The following is a 20690-nucleotide window of genomic DNA, read 5'->3' on the forward strand; positions in this document are numbered from 1 at the left end:
GTACAGAGGAGAAACTAAGACCAAGACATGAAGTGACTATTCAAGGGTACACAAGTGACAAAGTCAGCATTTGAACTCAAGTTCAACCTGCATTGTCCCTATGTTCCCCTCACTGTCCCTAACTTCCCAGCTCTGATCCTGATTTTCCAGCCATTGCCCCCCATGCTGCAGTTGTCTCCCACCCTGGACCTTTCCTCAAGTTTCCTCAATACTTGAAACCCCTTCTCCCCAGACCAGCTCTCCACCCCTAAAGTCTTAGCGACCTGGGCGAGCCTTCTCTATTTGGGGGCCATCTGCCATGGGATGAGCTCTTCTAGGGGTCAGTCAGCCTTCCATCTGATTTTCTGGACCCTGACTCTCAGATGCACCCTCAAAGGAAGCTGAGCCCCAGGCCTTTTATAAGCTACTATGCAAACACACAGACTCCCCTTCAGAATATAAGCTCCCGGGGCAGCTAGGTGATGCAAAAGAGATGGCTAGGTGGCGCAGTAGATAGAGCACCAACCCTGGAGTCAGGAGGACTTGAGTTCAAATCTGGCCTCAGACACTTAATAATTACCTAGCTGTGTGACCTTGGGGTTACCATTGCCTTGCAAAAAAAATAAAATAAAATAAACCTAAAAAATAATCAATAAATAAAAAAGAATGTAAGCTCCCTGAGGGCAGGGACTATCATGATTTCTTTGGCTCCTCAATGCACAGGGCTTGGGACCCGTAAGGGCTTACTAAATACTCAACTGAGTGCAATGGGGACCCATTCTGCAACCCAGAAGCAGATCCTCATCTCACAAGCTATTTTTTTTAGTTTGGGGTATTTTTTGCAAGGCAATGGGGTTAAGTGACTTGCCCAAGGCCACACAGCTAGGTCATTATTAAGTGTCTGAAGCTGGATTTGAACTCATGTCCTCCTGACTCCAGGGCCAGTGCTCTATCCACTGCACCACCTAGCCACCCCTCACAGGCTATTTCTAGCAACATCACGACCTCCCTACTGCCTCATAGCCTTGTTCACGCTGATCTGAACAAACTCTTTCCCAGAAGCTTCTAAGGCAGAGAGTTCCTTGTGAGCAAAGAGGGAGAGACTCAGGGCTTTACTTTACCTTGGGTGAATGAAGATTCCTCAGCAGAAGACTCAGTCTGCTCCTCACCTGTGGAGACAAGAAGCAAGTCATCAAACCCTCCATCTCTCAATGACTAGGCCCAGCCTGTCCCACTGAGGCTGCAGTAATCCAAACCAGACATAGCAGCCCCCAGGGCTGGGTCAGGTTAGGAGATAAGGAAAAATGAATGGGAAAGGACAAGTGGCAGTCCTCTAAATGTCAAATTAAGCACTAATTTCTGAGGAGCTCACACTCTAAACTGGGAGAGAAGACCCATACAAGAGAGCTCTGGGTGAGATGAGCAGAACCAGAACACTGGACACCCTAACAGCAACATGGGGGTGATGATCAATCTTTTTTTTTTTGCAAGGCAATGGGGTTAAGTGGCTTGCCCAAGGCCACACAGCTAGGTCATTATTAAGTGTCTGAGACCGGATTTAAACTCAAGTCCTCCTGACTCCAGAGCTGGTGCTCTATCCACTGCGCCACCCAACCACCCTGGTGATGATCAATCTTAATGGACTTGCTCATTCCATCAGTGCAACAATCAGGCACATTTTTGGGGTTTCTGTGATAGAGAATACCATCTATGACCAGAGAAAGAATTGTGGAGTTTGAACAAAGACCAAGGACTATTACCTTTAAATTTTAAAAAATTTATCTTATGTAATTTTGCTATCTTTAATACTTTATTTTTATTCCTTAAGGATATGACTTCTCTCTCATTACATTCAAATTAGATCAATGTATATCATGGAAACAATATAAAGACTAACAGACTGCCTTCTCTGGAGGGAGGGAAGCAAGATTAGGGGAAAAATCCTAACATTCAAAATAAATAAATAATTGTTTTTATATATATGAATTTTAAAAAAGAGAGCTCTGGGGCAGGGCAGGGACAAGGGGCTGGTAGGTTACAGGGAGGAACTGCTAGGCAATGGCAACACCCCGGAGGTTTGGGGTAGTTCTGGCAGGGTGTTCTCCCACTTGTGTCACTGACTCCCCTGTGGCAATCTAGAGACTCTACAGACCCCTTTTCAGCTTTCATTCTTAATGTAAAGCTCAATTTCCCTTAGAGAGAAGTGGAAATAAAAGAAGGATTTTCTCCCCCAGACTCTCTGAAATCTATCCACAGACCTTTCCTGACCATGGCCCCCCAGGTCAAGAACTCCCAGTACAGAAGAGGCCAGGTGGCTAGTTAGGCCCAGAGGGGACCTGGGAACTCAGTGGCAAGGCAGAAGAACTGCCGTGGTGGTGCCTAGCTTATCTAGGCTAAACAGTATCAGGACCAAGTTCATTTTATAGCAAGGAATTATCTTGCTTCAGCGTTACCTCTTTCCCAATAGCTGTTGAGTCAACATTGGCTGGGTTCATGCCCATCTGTTTTACCTTAATATGACCTTAACTGTTTTCTGCTGTCCACTAGAGTTCTTGGGAACCTTGCCTGTCAGTTCTATTAGTCTCTGGAGCCCTATGTGATGATGGCTACTTCTTTTTTGTTATTTTTTTGCTGTTTGCAAGGCAATGGGGTTAAGTGACTTGCCCAAGGTCACACAGCTAGGTAATTAAGTGCCTGAAACCAGATTTGAACTCAGTTTCTCCTGACTCCAGGGCCAGTGCTCTATCCACTGTGCCACCTAACTGACCCATGATGGCTAAGGCAAAAGAAGGAACTCACTGGGTCATTTGGTCCTATACAACCAGCTTTTATAAAGACCTTCCTATGGGCCACATCAGACATTAAAAAAGAGAATGTGGTTTTGATAGTTATCAAGAGATCACTGATAACTTGGGAGAAGCTAGTTTCAACGAATGAGGTCAGAGGAGGTCAGAAGGCAGATTGCAAAGGACTGAACACAAGAGGAAGAGCATAGAGTCATTTTCTAGGATTTCAGCTGAGGAGAGCTATAGGAGTTTGGAGAAGTGATATAGTTTCAAGAAGACAGTTTTTAAGGATTACTATATGAATTATTTATATACTGTATTTATTTCAGCTGAAGAGAGATATACATGATAGATTGAGGGGATGGGAGAGTCTAGAGAAGGTAGTTTAAGGATTACTTTATGCATTATTTATATACTTCATTCATAGACAGCTAGGAGGTACAATTATTAGATCACTGGCATTTTAATTAGGAAGACTCATTTTCATGATAGTCTCAGACACCTACTAGCTATGTGATCCTGGAAAAGTCATTTAATCTTGCTTGCCTCAGTCTCCTCATCTGTAAAATGAGCTGAAGAAGGAAATGGCAAATACCTCCAGTGTCTTTGTCAAGAAAAACACAAAATGACTCAGTACCAATAACAGCATTTACACAAAAACTGTATTATAAGGAGGACAGAGTATAAGATGATCAATTTAAAATGAATTAGAGCTTGCAATCCAGTCTGAATGCTGCACCAGTCTCCTCCTTTTTGGTCCCTCGAATTTAAGCGACTCTGTGACTATTCAGAGAAAAGGAGAGTAGAGAATGGGAAGTTCTAATCTGTCAAAAGCTAACAAATATTGGAAAATACATCCATTTAGAGGATTCAAAAACCATGGTAAAAACCAAATTTTGAATTAATTGTGGATTTTATCTGTGCCACTTCTCCCACTCACTCCCACGTCTGAACTATCAGGTAGTTAACTACATGCAAAATAAATAAAAGATAAGTCAACCGTTCCCACTAAATGCTGGTCGCTGTGGCTAAGTAAATGGCACATTTGTAAGGAAGAATGACAATGACTATAACTCTATTCATACTTTTGAATTCACATCAGTTCAGTTCACCTAACCAACTCCAAAGCTTTTCCTTAGCACTGCTAGATGTCTGCTCACACCATTCCCCTCCTGACTTCCCAGTTCTTTCCCTAGCTTATTCCAAGTCTTTCCTGTTGCTCCCAAACCCACAATAATCTCCCTGTCCTATAGCCAATGTCCTTGTCTCTTGCTTTGCAAAGAAACAGAGAAGCACGGACATGAGGCTAGACGTAGGCCTTTGCCTATAAGGTCAGAGTTCAGTCTCCACATTTTACCTCAGGGGGACCTGAGTGTCCAAAGTCACAGATGGATTTGAACCCAGGTCCTCTACTTCCAGCCTCCACCTTCTTTCCAGTCCACTATCTGTCCCCAGGGAATGGGACAATGTTTTCCCTGAACAGGAACACTTTATTTCTGACTCACTATGGCTAAATCTAGGTTAAGGGTGTGTACTAGAGAAGAAAAGCATAGTTACCTGATCCATTATGCATTACAAAATCTTTTATTTACATTACCTCATTTGATCCAACTTTCAACTACAATGAAAGATAGTCAGAGCAAGTATCCCATTTTAAAGGTGGGGAAACTGAGGCTCTGGGAAGGAAAGACTTGCTCCAGGTTACACAGTTAGGATCACAGATTCAGAGCCAGAAGGGGCCTCTTGTTTTAAACCCAGGATCTGACCAATACTCTTTCCAGTGCACCTGTTGCCTCTCAAGATGGGCCATTGATAAGATATTCCTTCATCCTCTGGGCCTGATCCAAGGAGGTAGCATCATCATCAATATCATCAAACTAGAGATGGAAGAGAAAATTCACTCTGCCAATGCAGTTCACTTCCTTTCTCTGCACTGCACAAGCTCAAAAGAACTGCCCTTCATTAAATGATGTCCAGAATCCCCCCCCCCTTTCAATTTGTGTTAGGATTTGAATTCAGGTCTTTCTGACTCTAAAGTCAGTCTTCTAGTCACAATGCTATAGAATAGGCTGCTTTCTGATGGATTGGGTGACTTTAAAATATCTCCTTGTCATCCTCCATCTCCTCTTCTCTCCTTTCGCTTTCCCAAGGCAGATTCTGCTACCTGGGCTCTTAGCCATTCCTTCCCATGCCTCCACCAGATCCTTGCTATAAACAATCATTGCCTCTCTCCTGAATTCTATTTCCTCTTTCTACAAAAATATTCTACACTATCCAGGGAAAATACTTCAACAAAAACATTCTCAACTCTCTAGAGAAAGTATTCTTGACTAGTCCTACAGAAATATTCCCCGCTATCAGGCTCTACTACCCAGAGAAAATAGCCTCTACTATTCCTACAAAAATACCCCCTACTATCATTCTCCACCGTTTGCAGAAAATCTCCCCTCCACTCCATTACCTCCTCCCATCTCCTGTGAATAACAGAGCATTGGCGATTGTGCAGGAGATTCAATGGTCCTCTATGGACAAGACTACACAGGCAAGACAAAGAAGGAGACGGGAAACAACCGGGCTCGATCCTCAAGTCACGGGTCCTCTTTGGCCTGAGGAGGCAGCCAGATAGGGCAGTGGATAGAGGCCTGAGCAGGAAAAACAGACTTCAAATCTGACCTCAGACATTAACTGTGTCCCCCTAGGCAAATCCCTGTCCACCTCCTTAATTATATTAATTTCCTTAATTATAAAATGGAAATAATAATAGCATCTCCACCTCTAGATTGTTGTGAGGATCAAATGAGATATTTCTAAAGTACTTGGCCCACTTAAAAAGTGCTTCACAAATCATTATTCTCTTCACTTCCCCTGACTGGATGATAGGGCAGGAGACTGGCCTCAGACCTGTGATTGAGGGCATCCAGCAAGAAATGTCCCATCATGAGAACAAATATCTTTTGCCAGCTAACTGACCTAACAACTGTGAATGTCCCTATGAGGTCCTCATTCAGGCCAGAGCAGGAAATGAAAGGTTTTGGAAGACAGATCAAATATATTTGTTCTCAGTGTATGTTTCCTAAATGTTTATCATGGGCAAAGAGTTTTCCTGAGCTTCAGAAGGAGGTGGATACCCTGGCTCCATAGAGGCTGCTCTGTCATAAAGGGCAAAGAGCCATTTAACACCCAGAATGCCCCAGAGAGACGGAGCCAAGTGAGTCAGTAGGTCTGTGTTTTCTAAGATAACGGCCCTCATGAGGACATTTCCAATCACGGGAGCCAGACTTGGGCTGCTACAGTATTCAGTCCTCCTGCCTGGCCCCTTTGCCATTGCATGACAATTGTGACTAATTCTAATAGTAGCGCGGGCCCTGCTCTCCATCTTCTCTGGCCTCCCAAGAGGAGCAATCGTTCCTGTCCTGTGCTGCTAGCTTCAACCTCTCTTGCCCCGAGCTTCTAACTTCTATTGCTTTTCCTACACTAGCCGATCCCTGACTAGGTTCCTGATGACAAAAGACATTCAATCCAGTCCTATGCGGCCCAACCCAATCCAACAAGCATACATCACAAGTGCGCGGCCCCTAACTCATTGCATACCAGCGGCAGCTGTCTAGAGTGCTGGGTCTGGAGTCAGAAAGACCTAAGTCCACATCCAACTTCAAACACAAACTGCCATTTCTAAAGTCCTCAAAAGTTAGAAAAGACCTCGCATGGGCACATCTCAGGAAGTCCTGGGAGCTCGACTTTCCAATGCAGGTGCTGCTGGCCTCATTGTAGATGGGTCTGGAGGGTGAGGTTTGGCTTTTTGATTTCGCTAGCCTAGAGGACTCTCATCCTGGAAAATCACTCCCCTTATGCAGATCAGCCCCGGGTCAATCAATGTTAGAGTCACTGAGAGGTACGGTTTTCCTGGGATCACAAATCCTGTTAGAGGCAGGATATGAACCAAGGTCTTCACAACTCTATGTACTAAGCAAAGAATCAGGACATTGATACGTTGCCTCTATGACCATTTTACTGAAATTTATATTATACTTCCAAATTTGAAGAGCATGATATACACATAATCCCCTGTGGGATTCTTCCAAATCCTATGAGGTGGCTACCACAATTATGATGATGACTATTTTACAAATGATGACACTGAGACTCAGGGAGGCAAGGCAAGTTACCCATGGCATAACCATAATGCTGGCAAATATGGTGGATGAAACCTGGTTTTCTGCAATCCATTATTCTTGCCATTAGGTGGTGCAGTGGATAGAGCACCTGCCTTGGAGTCAGGCAGACTTGAGTTCAAATTCGATCTCAGACACTTATGACTTAGCTGTGTGATCTTGGGCAAATCACTTAACCCCATTGCCTTTCAAAAAAACAAAAAACACTATCACTATTACTCTAGTAAAGGAAGCCACTACTAGTGGTGCTAACACAATACATGTGTTCCAACCAATGAATAAGTATTTATTAAGCTCCTATTATGTGCCCACTGTTGTATTATGACTGGGATTACAAAAGAAGAAGCTTCTCAAGGAAGAGTTTGTTCCATCAGGGGAGCATAAACAAACAAATAAACAAATAAATAAATGAAGAAATGAATGAATGAATGAACTATGAATGAAGAGATAGCTAATTAAAGATGATTTTTTAAAATTTTTATTTATTTAATACAATAGGATTAAGTGACTTGGCCAAGGTCACACAGCTAGGCAATTATTAAGTGTTTGAGGTCAGATTTGAACTTCATTCCTCTTGACTTCAGGGCCAGTGTGTTATCCACTGCATCATCTAGCTGTTCCAAAGATGATATTTCAGAAAGCTGATTCTTTCTGAGTAAAGAAACTATCTAGATAGCTTCTTCTTATAACCTTATTTCTCCAGATACCAGAAAGGAACTAAAGACTGTAGCCCAGCTTGGTATTGGAAATAAAACTTATCTGGTCAAAACTAGAAGTTTCAAGGTTAGGGTTTCAACCCATAATACAAGTTTCATAACACACACACACACACACATGCACATAAATTATATACTAAAGAAATTTAATATAATTTGGAGTGGGGAAGCAGTGGCAACTGGGAGTCAAGGAAGGTATCATGGAGAAGGTAGCACCCAAGGAAATGGGGGAGGCTAGCAAGCTGAACTAAATTAGTAGATCAGTCCAGGCATGGGAGTCTGCCAATACAAACAGATGGAGGAAAGAAGGGAGCATCATATGACACACTGGAGAGGGCAGGAAGGGGATGATGTTTGACAATACTGAAATAGTTTTGGTTTGAAATGTCCAATGGAGGAGTCTGGTTGTTGTTGCTGTTGCTTCTTTTTAATTCTAGAAGTGGGAGCACATTGGAGTTTAATGAGGGACATGAGAACCTCCAAATATAGAAGTTTCAATTTTTAAAAATAATTTTCTCGTATCAAATAATTGAAATGCTCAAGTTAAGCTAGTACAGTAAAAGATGACCTAGAAAACCTTTAGCTTGAAGACTCTCAAGGTTTCTATTCATTTTTAACAGGAAAGAAAAAAACACAAAACAGTATATTCACTTGACTTTCCTATTTCCAGTTGTGATTTTTCTCTTCTACAAAAGGAAAACATCCTAAATTAGCTTCAGAATGACACCAAGCATGAAATCCAAACATGGGCTGCTATGAGCACAGGCCAATAAAAACAGGTTTACCTGTTCCCATAACAACCACTTCCTATCATTCTTCATCACATCATCCTGTTTTGTCACCTTCATTTGCCAATCACAAAGCTAGCTACTGAGTGAGCCTCTGGGGGGCCTTCCCCACACCAACCCTCCCTCCCAGTTGTCACAGTGCCTGGGCCACAAACTCTGGAATTGGTAAACCCCCTGGGCATGACTTTAGTTTAAAAGGAAATGGCATGTCCACTTAACAGAAAATAACAAAAAAGAATGGTGCCCACCAGACTGGTAAGAATTAACAGGCATAATCATCCCTGAGATTCCCACTCCCAAAGATCCCTGGATCTTGAACAATCTTCTGTCATTTAATTAAGTCATTTAACTGATTAAGAATTATTTATTGTTTAAAAAAAAAGGAGGTGAGGGCCAGCTAAGTGGCACAGTGGATAGAGCACCCGCCCTGGAGTCAGAAGTACCTGAGTTCAAATCCAGGCTCAGACACTTAATCATTACCTAGCTGTGTGGCCTTGGGCAAGCCACTTAACCCCACTGCCTTCCAAAAAAAAAATCTAAAAGAAAGGGAGGTGACTAGGTAGGACAGTAGATGGAACACCTCTCCTAGAGTCAGGAGAAGTTAAGTTCAAATCTGGCTTCAGACACTTGATACGTACTAGCTGTGTGACCCAAGGCAAGTCACTGAACCCAAATTGCCTCACAAAAAAAGAATAATTTTTTGTTGATAGGTTTTTCCCATAAATATCAGTTAAAACTCACCAGACTCTGTTTCAGAACTGCTGTCAGCACTGTCATCTCCTAAAAAAAAAATTACATGAATCAAACAATTCATACAAAACAAACATTTTCAAGAATATTTAAAAGCAACTTAAAAAATTAATTTTCTGTTTAGTCATGTTAGCTTGTTAACTCCTAATAAAGTCAGAAGCATGCCTTGTAAAAAAGAGAAGATTCACACCTCCCAATCCCACTACTCCTAACTAGCTTTATAAAAACCCCAGGGAGATCAAAAGGTTCCAAACACACCAAAATATTCATAGCAATACATTTTATGGTAGCAAAGAGCAAAAACAACTGGAAACAAAATGGATGTGCCCATAGCTTGGGGATTAGATAAACTGTGATATGTACATGTATTAGAATATTATTGCGCAATTCATCAAGAATAAATATGAAGAATTTGGAACTGAGACAGTTGGAAGAGAGTAAACGCAGGAGAAGAATAGGCACAGCTACAAAAACATACATGAAAACAACCCCAAAAAGCAAGTGAACTTTGACCAAAGGCAATGACAGACATTGTTATAAGACAAATGATGATGAAAACATTTTCTTCCTACTCTCAGTTGAGAAGGGGGATGAGTGACTACAGATATCAAATGGACCATATAGAGATAGTTTTGCTTAATCCTCTTTTTTGATTACAATGGAGGGTTGCTACAGAGGAGTACATTAAGAAATGGCTCTAATATAAATAAATAAACAAAATCGTAAAGAACTCTTACTTCTTGGCAAGCAAGGGGAGAGATACAACTTGGTTCTTTGGTCAAAATTTCAAATAATGGCTTTGTCTGAAATTGTGCTATCTTATCTTGTCCCTAATATAATTGAATTTCCTTTTTTACCCAGGCAAAAATAGAGAAAATATCTCCCATCCAAGACCATGCTCCAATTTTTTTTCCACTTTGGAGAAAAGTGGAGAGCCTGGAATTCTCCAATCTATTACTATTTCATATGCAGCTGGGGTAAATGACTCCCCTCCCACTTCTACTCCCCACCCCCCCACTCCCCATGCTGCCACAAGGTCTTTATCCTCTCATGTTTCCATGAGACCCTAAGCTTAAAACTTCCAGATCTGGCCAGAATACTTTAATTCTTATTCCAAGCTGTGCTACTGTCTTCAGCCCTTTTCTGATTTCTAGTGAAATAAAGTAACAGAAAGGAAAAGTTGTCTAGTCAGTTCTCTACCTAAGAAAGGTCAACTTCCAGAAAATAAAAGAGCCCACCCCCAGCTGCTACCTGTGTGACCTTAAGCAAGTCAAATCACCTAGCCTGGCCTCATTTACTTCATCTGAAAAATAGAAAGATTCCCAATGGAGAAGGGAGGGAACAGGGAGACAAGAGAGAAAAATATTTTTCTTTTTTAAAAGCCTATTTTCTCCATTAGATTGAAAGCTCCTTGAAGAGTGAAACTTTCTTTAGTCTCTTTTGTTTGTCTCAGCACTTAGCACAATGCTGGCATATTAGTAGGTGATTAATAAATGTTTACTGATTTATTAATTGAGATTGGAGTTGTATTGGTCAGACACCATTACATTTCTTTGAATCTATACCAAAGAGTTAAAAATGTTGTATGTAGTTAAGCTTTTCTGTCTTCTTTTGATTGTGTTGAAGGTGTCATTATGGAAGGGTTTTAGAACTAGGGCTCACTTACAAGGGGGCTCAGAGCTATTCTGATCAGATTAAATCCACACTAACCACACCCTTTAGAATAGTAGGTCAAGAGAGGCTACTCCAAAAGAGGCAGAGTTTAAGAATTTTAGAGTTTAGGTCTTCCTGCCAGTTCCCACGGGTGTTGGGACTTGGGCATAACTGCCATGGTAAACAAGGGACTTTCCAGGTCTGATGGCTTTGATAAATAGGATCAGGTCAGTGGCTAGTAGTGCCACCTGGTGGTATAACAGCACATGGGAAAGTTGCTGCTAAGAAGGAAGGGAAAAAAGCTGTCTAGGAAGGAGTCTCAGTATACAGCCAACCCATTCTCTCCCAACACCAAACACTGGCAGTTAGTTGGCACAGTGGATAGAGCACTGGATCTGAAGCCTGGAAGACTTGAGTTCAAATCTGTCCACTAGCTGTGTGACCCCAGACTAGTGATTTAAGCAGTTTGTATCAGTTTCCACAACTACCTCCCAGGGTTAATTATTGTGAGGATCAAATGAGAAGCTAATTATAAAGCATTTACCATAATGTGTTATTATTGTTACTGTTATTAAATACAATAGCTAAGTGACATAATTAGATATAAAAGTATCGAATCCTAGCACTTAATACTAAAAATTCTTTTTTCATATTTTATTCTAAACTTAGTAAGCATCAACAAAAGTATTCAAATAAACCAAAAAGAACCTCAATAAAACCCAAAACTCCCAAATTATTTAAAATGTGTTTAAAAATGAGTATACTAATTTTGAATGAATGAATAAAGCATATAATAACCACTTACTGTGTATAAAACACTGTGCTAAGTGCTGGAAATCAAATGCTACAAAAATAAAAATAATACCTGTTTTTGAGGAGTTTCCATTATAATGAAAAATAATTTATGGGGGTGGGGTAGGTAGAGCTGTCAATGGAGCACTGACTCTCAGGAGGACATGAGTTCAAATTAAATCTCAGACTAGCTGTGTGACCCAGGATCAGTCACTTAACCCTAAGTGTCTCAAAAAAAAATTGAACAGGTTTCAGCTGCAAATTAGTTAGAAATGTCCTTTGGGCTGTAGAAGGCAGTGGCAAAGTAGATGATCATGCTTCCTCTTTGATGTCATTATTTAAAACCACTATAATTTTAATAACATTTTCACATACCCTTCTAAGTTCTTGTTCATCTGCATAATTTTTCCCTTGAGTATTTTGTTTTGCTGTTACAGTATAGGAGAGAGAGAACTGACGTAATGAGCAAGAAGACCTGAATTCAAAGACCATGCTTGATAAATATTGGCAGAGAGATCCTGAGTATAGGAGGGAGTCCCCGCCATGTGAGCTGGGATGGTTCTTTTCCTCAAGATTTGATTGGTTTCCTGAGAACCAAAAATCACAAGGGATATATCCTTCTAATCCCAGATCATCAAATGACTGACAGCAAAGAGAAGGAAGAATGTTGAACTGAATCAAAATGATCTCCTCTCTAACTATCCCTCCCTGACTATGGCCAACTAAATCCCCTTTTGCTAACTGTCAGAGCTTTTACAAATTTTGCATGTCCTTCCAATATTAAATCTAAATTAGCAAAGAGCTGGAATCTGACTTTTCCTACAGTCACAAATATGAAACAGACTCTAGTGCTCTAGATAACTCTAGAAGTATTATGGAAAAGGTGCATTTCTATTGACCAAAGGAGCTTGCTCATCTGTGCCTTCCCTATGTCAGTGACATCACAGGTCCAGGTCCAATCACAATTACTTGTATTTACTGTATATATTGTGTTTCTGATTCAGCCCTCTCTAGTCAGCCTTACTGAATATCACATCACAGGATTTAAATCATTTAGGGATTATCTAGTTTAATCTTCCCATTTTTACAGATAGAGAAACTGAGGCCCAAAGAGAAAATTTTTTTTTCCTGAAATGACAAAAGTCATCACTGTCCAAGTCAGGAGCAAGAACCCGGAATTCAGATTTCAAATTCAGTATCCCTCTCACTTTTAATTTTAGTCTTCATCTTTGCCATATGTTAGGGGTGCAAAAGCAATGTATTATGTTTAATTGATTCATTCTTCCCTAGTCATTGAGCAGGTGCATTGTTTCCAGTTTCTTTGCCATACAAATAACACAGCTATAAATATTTTATTCAGCTCCATTTTTCCCCTTTAATAGCTAGCATTTTCACTTAGCCCAACTTAAATTCAGAGAATGCCCTTTAAAGGATATCTTTTAAGTATGGCAGGATGGAGAAAGTTTGCTACCTCAATAGTTAGCTCTTTTTTCACTAGGAGTTTGGACAAACTGTCCATCTGAAACAACAAACTACTGTGGAACATCACTTTGAGGGTAAAACAGCAGATGTGCCACCTAAAAAATAGGTGCAATGGCACTGACCTACAAAGACATTTGGTCATCGCAATCCCAACCTCCCTCCCACGATCAGATTGGGACACACCAAGGAAGACCTGGGATTTCCTCGTTGGGAAAATCTTGGGCAGATCAGGAGTCAATCATAACTTATTAGAAGGCCTAGAAGGCTGCCCAAGGCAATAGATATCCCAGGATCACTCAGCCAGTTTTATGAGTGGCATCTGAATCCAAATCTTCCAATTACAAGTCCAACATTCTTTCCCCTAGGACCATACTGCCTCAATAAAAGAGGCCAATAAAAGAAATTACAGTATCATCTTTTGCCATGATTATACAAAGCAAGATGACTCAGATTTTTTGCAAAGCAACATCCCATTGTTTAGATAATTCTATCTGGGGAAAGCTTTGGTTTTCCTTCATCAGTCACAAGTAGGAGCCTAGTGCTTCGTGGGTGGAAAAAAAGGTCAATCTGGAATTAAGGGCTATGTCATATATAAGCTTCTGAAAGCTTGGACAACACAGAATACAATTCAATTTAGGGAGCTGAATTCAATTCAGTGCCTCCTATGGGCACAAGGCTATGCAATAAGAAACAATTAAACAAAAACAGAGGATTCTTGCCTAAAGAAACTTCTGTTCCACAGCAGAGATACAACGTATGCACAGAAGAAAACATGAAGATAATACAACAATGGAATACAAAGTAATTGTGTAAGGAGGGCAAGAACAAAGGGGCAAAGTCAGAAGTAGCCTCCCAAGGGAGCCCTGAATGATGGCATAGATTCCAACCCCACAAGGAGGAATCTATAATTAATATAATATAATAATATAATCTAATATAATTAATATAAAAACAATTTAAAAGTAACAAAATGTTAGGGGGATTTTTTTAAAAGTCACAATTTGACCGAATAAGAGGTAGCCGGGTGACACAGTGAATAGAACACCGGCCCTGGAGTTAGGAGGGCCTTAGATACTTAATAATTACTTAGCTGTGTGACCCTGGGCAAGTCATTAACTCCATTGCCTTGCATAAACCAAAATACTTGCAACTTGACCTCACAATATAGAAGAAAACTGTAATGACAATATTCCCAGGGCAATCAGGTTAACTCTGCCCCTCACACTATCAAAATACAATCTGACCCTTTTTTTAACCTGCATTCCAGTAAACTTTGATATGAAACAGCCAAAGTCTCCTCCTACCTGACCCATTGCTTGGAGAAGTATCCTGAGAAGAAGTAGGACTCGCTGATAAACTTTCTATATTAAGGAAAGAAAGAAAATTCAAAATACAAGAATTAAAACAAAGCTAAGACAATAGTGCATAAGCCCCCCAAATAATGTCTATTTTAGCCCTATGTATATAAATAAGCAGGTCACCCTCCTAATCCCATCACTGACGCCAGCCTCCAACCCACAACATTGGCTATTTCATGTCAGAAAAATAAGGTCTGAGTCTCAGGCATATGACTTTAAATACCTTTGGCCTACATTCTAGCAGGGAAATTATTTTCGACAGAGTAAATCTTAAGAATTACCACAAAAAAAGAAAGAAAAGAATGATCACAAACACCAAAAAAGAAAATAATAAGCCGCCTACCACAGGGTGGGGCAGTGTTTGGCTTCGTTTCTTAGTCATCAGACGCTAAACAAAGGGAACTGTACTTTTTGCTTTCTGGGGTCAGCTCACACTCACTGGTATTGAGGAAGCAATAAAGGGCAACACCTGCTTTTCCACTTATTCTGGAATAGAGAAAGCAGACTAGAGATCTCCTAGCGCCAACAGTCTGGCAGTACCCAAAGGCAACAGCCAACGGAATCACAGGATCATCGCAGGACTGTTCTCTTTTACCTTAATTGACTAAATATGAGCTAATATTGAACTGAGTCTGTTTTCTCCTCCAGATAATGATCTCTAAGTTACCTGGCAAGATGGGTATTGTTTGGAAGTTAGAGAATAATATAAGATGAGGCTGGGAAAAAAGTGGGGCCAGTGTGTGAAGGGAAACAATCCTGGTCATACAAGGAGTTTAACCTTGAAACAATGGTTCAAAAAGGAGATGTCATGGGTTCCTTTTGTGTGTTTGGGGAAAAGATTACTATAAAAATAAGCATTTCAATAACAAAAATCCCCAAGGAACTCAACATGACCACGTAACCTGAATGACTTATAATGAAAATATACCTTAATAAATAAATATTGACAAATTTATTATGCTTTCCCCAACATTGTCCTTTTGCATTTGAATGCGAACATATAGAACTATGTACATACAATTGGCTGGTTTTTAATACAGAAAATCAAACTGTTCATGCTACTTTTCTGGAACTTCCTTACTTACTGCGCATTGTTTCAGCATCATTTCATTTGTCTTTCTATATTTCTGGCAGTCGTCATGCATTTCTCTTTTGAATGGGGGTAGTCATATCATATCCCACTAAACTGTTCAATGACAATTTTTTTGTTATTCCCCATCCTTTGGATATTAAGTTTATATCTATTTTTCTCTCTTTTCAAAGAAATTATGAAAAATTTTGCCTGGCTATTTTTTAAAATCTTACATGCTCAGAATATACTCTAATAAGATAATTTGGTCATGACTTACAGAAGATTTGTTTCATAACGCTTCTACTGTACAGTCAGATTGAGCCTCAAGAAAAATGTTCTTCTCCCAGGTGTTTTATATTATTATTATTCCCCTTTCCCTACAGTCTTACAAAAAAAGAGTTCTCATTTTTTTTTGCCAATTTGATGAGCAAAAGTTCTTAGTGGTTTACAAGAGTCAACTGTTAAGTTTTCAGTGTAAACATTTCTACCGTGGAAAATGACAAATGCTATAAATCAGGGAATGATTTATTATTGATTGTCTAGACTTTAAGACAGTGATGATGAAAATGTTGATGTAGAAACTTAAAACTGTGCTATACATATATGTGTGTGTGTGTGTGTGTGTGTGTGTGTGTATACATATATATAGCTTTTTTTAACCCACAGAGTCACTTGCTAAATTTTTTGCCATCATATCCCTGATACAAGATGTATATATTATTTTCTTTTAGGATCATCAATTTTGTTGTGGAAAAGACTCTAAAAGGTCACTTGGATAAACATCATTTTACATTTTATTCTTGCAGTCCAGAAGTTCTGAGCTCAAGTTTGGCATCAGAAACTGATCCTGATAAAGTAAATTAAACTATCTCAGTAACATGGGTCCTAATAAAAGCATATAAACCATTAATCTCTAGAATTATCATGAGGATATTTATAAAACATTCTGTGAAGCACTGTTCAATTGCTAGTTATTATGATTATTATTATTATCATTAATTTTACAGATGAGAAAACTAGTCAAGAGATGGGACTTGAAGGGGCAGCTAGGTGGCACAGTGGATAGAGCACCGACCTTGGAGTCAGGAGTCCCTGAGTTCAGATCCAGCCTCAGACACTTGATAATGACCTAGCTGTGTGGCCTTGGGCAAGCCACTTAACCCCATTGCCTTGCAAAAAACTTTAAAGAGAGAGAGAGAGAGAGATAGAGAGAGAGAGAGAGAGATGGGACTTGCCCAAGGTCATCACCCTATTAAGTGGCTGAGTGCAGTTTCTCTCCCTTCAAACAGCCCTCTTTATACTATACTAATGTCTCTCTTCTTTCTTTTATCTCCTTGATCATATCAGTTCTATTGTTTTACTAACCAGGTGGAAATTTAATTAGTGTTAAAAAAAACAAGCAGTTCTTGATATTACTTTCTATTTCCATTATTCTATATTTTCTGTAATGATTTTCTTTCCCATTTCTACCACCATTTTTAACATGCCCTTTTAAAAAAATCCCTTTGGTTTCTCGTTTCTTTTCCAACTTCTTTAGAGAGCCTTGGTTGATTTTGCATGTCTTTTTATCTGTATAACAAATCTGATCAAAGCAAGTTCATTTCTCATTTTCAAGTAACTGCAAGGCACAATGCAAATGCAGTACCTTTCAGTACCATTTCAGTTTTCAAATAAATAATCCATGTAAATAAATATACATGGATTTAGAATGATCATACCTTTATCTTGTGAAGAGAGAGTATCATAACCGCTAGAGTGGGGGGGGGGGAGAAAAAGACAAGACATTAAAATAAAATATTTTCAGGACAAGATGGTTATGTTAATTTTCAAGATGCCCATTTTAAAATGTTTTCCCAAAAAATCTATGTTGTTGAGTCATTTTTTCCAGAAGTCTGTGATCCATCCGAACCCCATTTGGGGTTTTTTTGGCAAAAATATGCAAGTGGTTTGTCATTTCCTCCTCCAGTTCATTTTACAGCTAAGGAAACTGAGGCAAATAGGATGAAGTGACTTGCCCAGGCTCACACAGCTAGAAGATGAGTTTTCCTGACTCCAGATCCAACACAGGTACCATGGTGCCACTTAGTGGCCCTTTCCCCAAAATACCAAAGATAAATTCCAAAAATGCTAAATACAACTATAGAGAATTATTCCATGTAACTAAGATATTTTCCTTTAGATAGTCCACAGAAATGGAGCGATGAATTGTTTAACAATAAATAAAATCCATATAATGACTCTATTATGGGACAGCTAGTGGAGCAGTGGATAGAGTACCAGCCCAGGAATCAAGAGGACCTGGGTTCAAATCCACCCACCTAGCTGGGTGACTTTGGGCAAGTCCCTTAACCCTGATTGTCTCACATCCAAGGTCATCTCCAGTAGTCCTGAGTCATATCTGGCCATTGGACCCAGATAGCTCCAGCAAAGAAAGTGAGGTTAGTGACTTAGTACAGCAGCCCCCCCACCCCAATCCACTTCATGTGCTTGTCTTGGCATCGTCTCTCATCTCTCTGATGTCATGGTCTTCTTCAAAAATGAAGAACAAACAACAAACAACAGTAACATTATAAAAGAGAAGGAGGGGGCGGCTAGGTGGCGCAGTGGATAAAGCACCAGCCCTGGAGTCAAGAGTACCTGGGTTCAAATCCCATCTGAGACACTTAATAATTGCCTAGCTGTGTGGCCTTGGGCAAGTCACTTAACCCCATTTCCCTTGCAAAAACCTAAAAAAGAGAGAGAGAGAGAGAGAAGGAGGCTGGAAATGGACACCCATTGTGGTGGATGTCACTTTATTGCTTTGGGCCTCAGTTTCCTCACCTGTAATTAAAAGGACTGGCCTAGACAATCTAGAAGATCTCCCAGAACTCCTAGGTCTGAGCCTCTCATAATCCCAAAGCTTCTGATGACTGGGGTTTGATGACTATGATTCCAAATCTTTTTTTTTATCCTTTTTCCTGGTCCCAATCTATTCATCTCAGACACAGAAGGAAGAGGATTCAATTTGGAATCAGTGAAAATCAGTGGTCCAAATGTCTCAACCTCTCTGTACCTCAGATACCTCCCTAGGGCATAAGGACCAAGTCATAGATGCAATCTTAGTTCGTAGAGGGTGTTATTAGCCTGAGGAATTGTTGATTTTGTATTATAAACAACCATTTCAGCAACAACATAAAAAATTCTTCAAACTCCTCAATGTGACCACATAATCTGAACTATTTCTAATATAAGCATACCACGATTAATTAATAACAATAACATAATCACTGTACATTTTTCTTCGTCTCTATCCTTTTACTTGTTTATGAAAATGATGATACCATTTCTTCCTCTTTTTTTATCTAAAAAAAATCACAGTGTGTTCAGGCTGCTCACCAAGTCCTTCCCTCACTGGACCTCATTCCAACATCATTCCTATGTATTTCCATATTTCCTAGTGGTCCCTGCATTTTTTCTCTTTCAGGACTGTAATCAGATCACATCCCATCAAAAGTTGTATCACCCTGTATAATCATTCCTCAATCTTGGGGCATCAAGTTTTGCCCAGTTATTTTTTTTAGTATAATAAAGAAGCAGTGGAAATGTTTATATAAACAGGTTTTCTTTTTTTAATCTTTTTTTGTTTGTTTATTCTCTCTACATATAACTATATATACGTGTGTGTGTATGTGTGTGTGTGCACGTGTATGTATTCATTCTGATCACTCAGTAAATTTGCTTTTCTTCCTAGGCTAGAGGAGACCTCAGAGATCATCTAGTTCAAGTCCTCGTTTTTCAAATGAGAAAATAGAGGGTATTCAGTAACTTGCCTAAGATCATATGGGATTTGAACTCAGGTTGTACCTATAGATTGAACCATATTTGTACCTACAGAGATAGTAAGGTTTTCTACCTTGTATTGATCCTTTGATTCTAGATAATCATGATAAAATTGACATTTAATATAGGGTTTTAAGGTTTGAAAAGTGCTTAGCACTTTTTTTTATTTTCACAAGTCACAGGAAGTGCTAGTATTATACCCATTTTGCAGATGAGAAAACTGAAGTTAACAGAGATTAAATGACTTGTCACACAGATGGAAGAATCTAAGGGCAGGATGTGAACTCAGATTTTCCTGACTCCCAATACAGTACATTATGCACTGAGTCACCCAGCTACCGATTTAGATCACTGTTCTGTTCTTGTTTATCTGCTTTTCTACCTGCTCTCACAGCTCTAAAATGCATCATCTCCCCAAGTCCTAAGAATCCCAACTGTATCTGGTACCACACAGTTTCACTTCCAGTCTTATCAGTCCACTCCCCCTGCTCTCTCTCTAGTGATCATCAGTGATCCAGGTCACCAGTGACCTTCTAGGTGCCAAATCCAATGGTCTTTCGCCCCTTTCTGGTCTCTCTGAAGCCTGTGACTGTAGCCAGCACCACCCCTTCTCCTTGATACTCTCTTCTCTCTAGGTTTTCAGGACATTCATCTCTTCTCCTTCTCCTCCTATCCATCTGAAGACTTCCTGGGTCTTCTCTGCTAGATCTTTATCCAAGTCAAGCCCACTAATCATGGACCAGCCCCAGGGCTCCGTCTCGGACTCTTCTCTTTCCTGTCTACTATCTCAGCTTTCAGCAGCTTCCGCAGATCCCATTATGATCCCCTTGCTAATCTCAAAATATTTATCTAAGTTGTCCAGTCCTAACCTCTGCACTGACCTTTATTCTCGCATTTCCAGCTACCTATTGGACATCTGATGACTCACAGACATCTCAAACTCAGCTTGCCCAAAGCTAAGGTCATTATCTTTCTTCCCAAACCCTTCCTCCTTCTAACTTCCCAATTAATGGTCTTTTGTTGTTATTCTATCTGGCTCTTCACAGCCCCGTCTATGGTTCCTCGGCAAAGATACTGGAGTGGTTTTCCATTTCCTTCTCCAGTTTGTTTTGCAGATAAGGAAAGTGAGAAAAACAAGGTTCCATGGCTAACGCATGTCTTGGGCCAGATTTGAACTTAGGTCTTCCTGCCTCCAGACCCAGTGCTCTATCCACTGTACTTGGAAGCTACCCACATTGAAGGCACCACTTTCTTCCCAGTCACCCAGGCTTGCAAGCTAGGTGTCATCTTCAACTTCTCACTTTCTCTCACCTCCCCCAAAAA

General features: G+C 40.1%; 1 protein-coding gene across 1 annotated transcript in view; it reads right to left on the reverse strand.

The window, feature by feature from the left end:
- The window catches only part of LOC141490685 (uncharacterized), a 62117-nt gene that overhangs the window by 30025 nt on the left and 11402 nt on the right, over positions 1-20690 (reverse strand). Inside the window, exons 2-5 of the mRNA XM_074190837.1 lie at positions 17267-17298; positions 14423-14479; positions 9183-9221; positions 1101-1148 (exon numbers count right to left, since the gene is read on the reverse strand). Of these exons, the coding sequence (XP_074046938.1) occupies positions 1101-1148; positions 9183-9221; positions 14423-14479; positions 17267-17298 (176 nt within the window). The remainder of the gene's footprint in view (positions 1-1100; positions 1149-9182; positions 9222-14422; positions 14480-17266; positions 17299-20690) is intronic.

Source organism: Macrotis lagotis, chromosome 6, assembly GCF_037893015.1.
Source record: "Macrotis lagotis isolate mMagLag1 chromosome 6, bilby.v1.9.chrom.fasta, whole genome shotgun sequence".
In the NCBI taxonomy this organism is placed as follows: domain Eukaryota; kingdom Metazoa; phylum Chordata; class Mammalia; order Peramelemorphia; family Peramelidae; genus Macrotis; species Macrotis lagotis.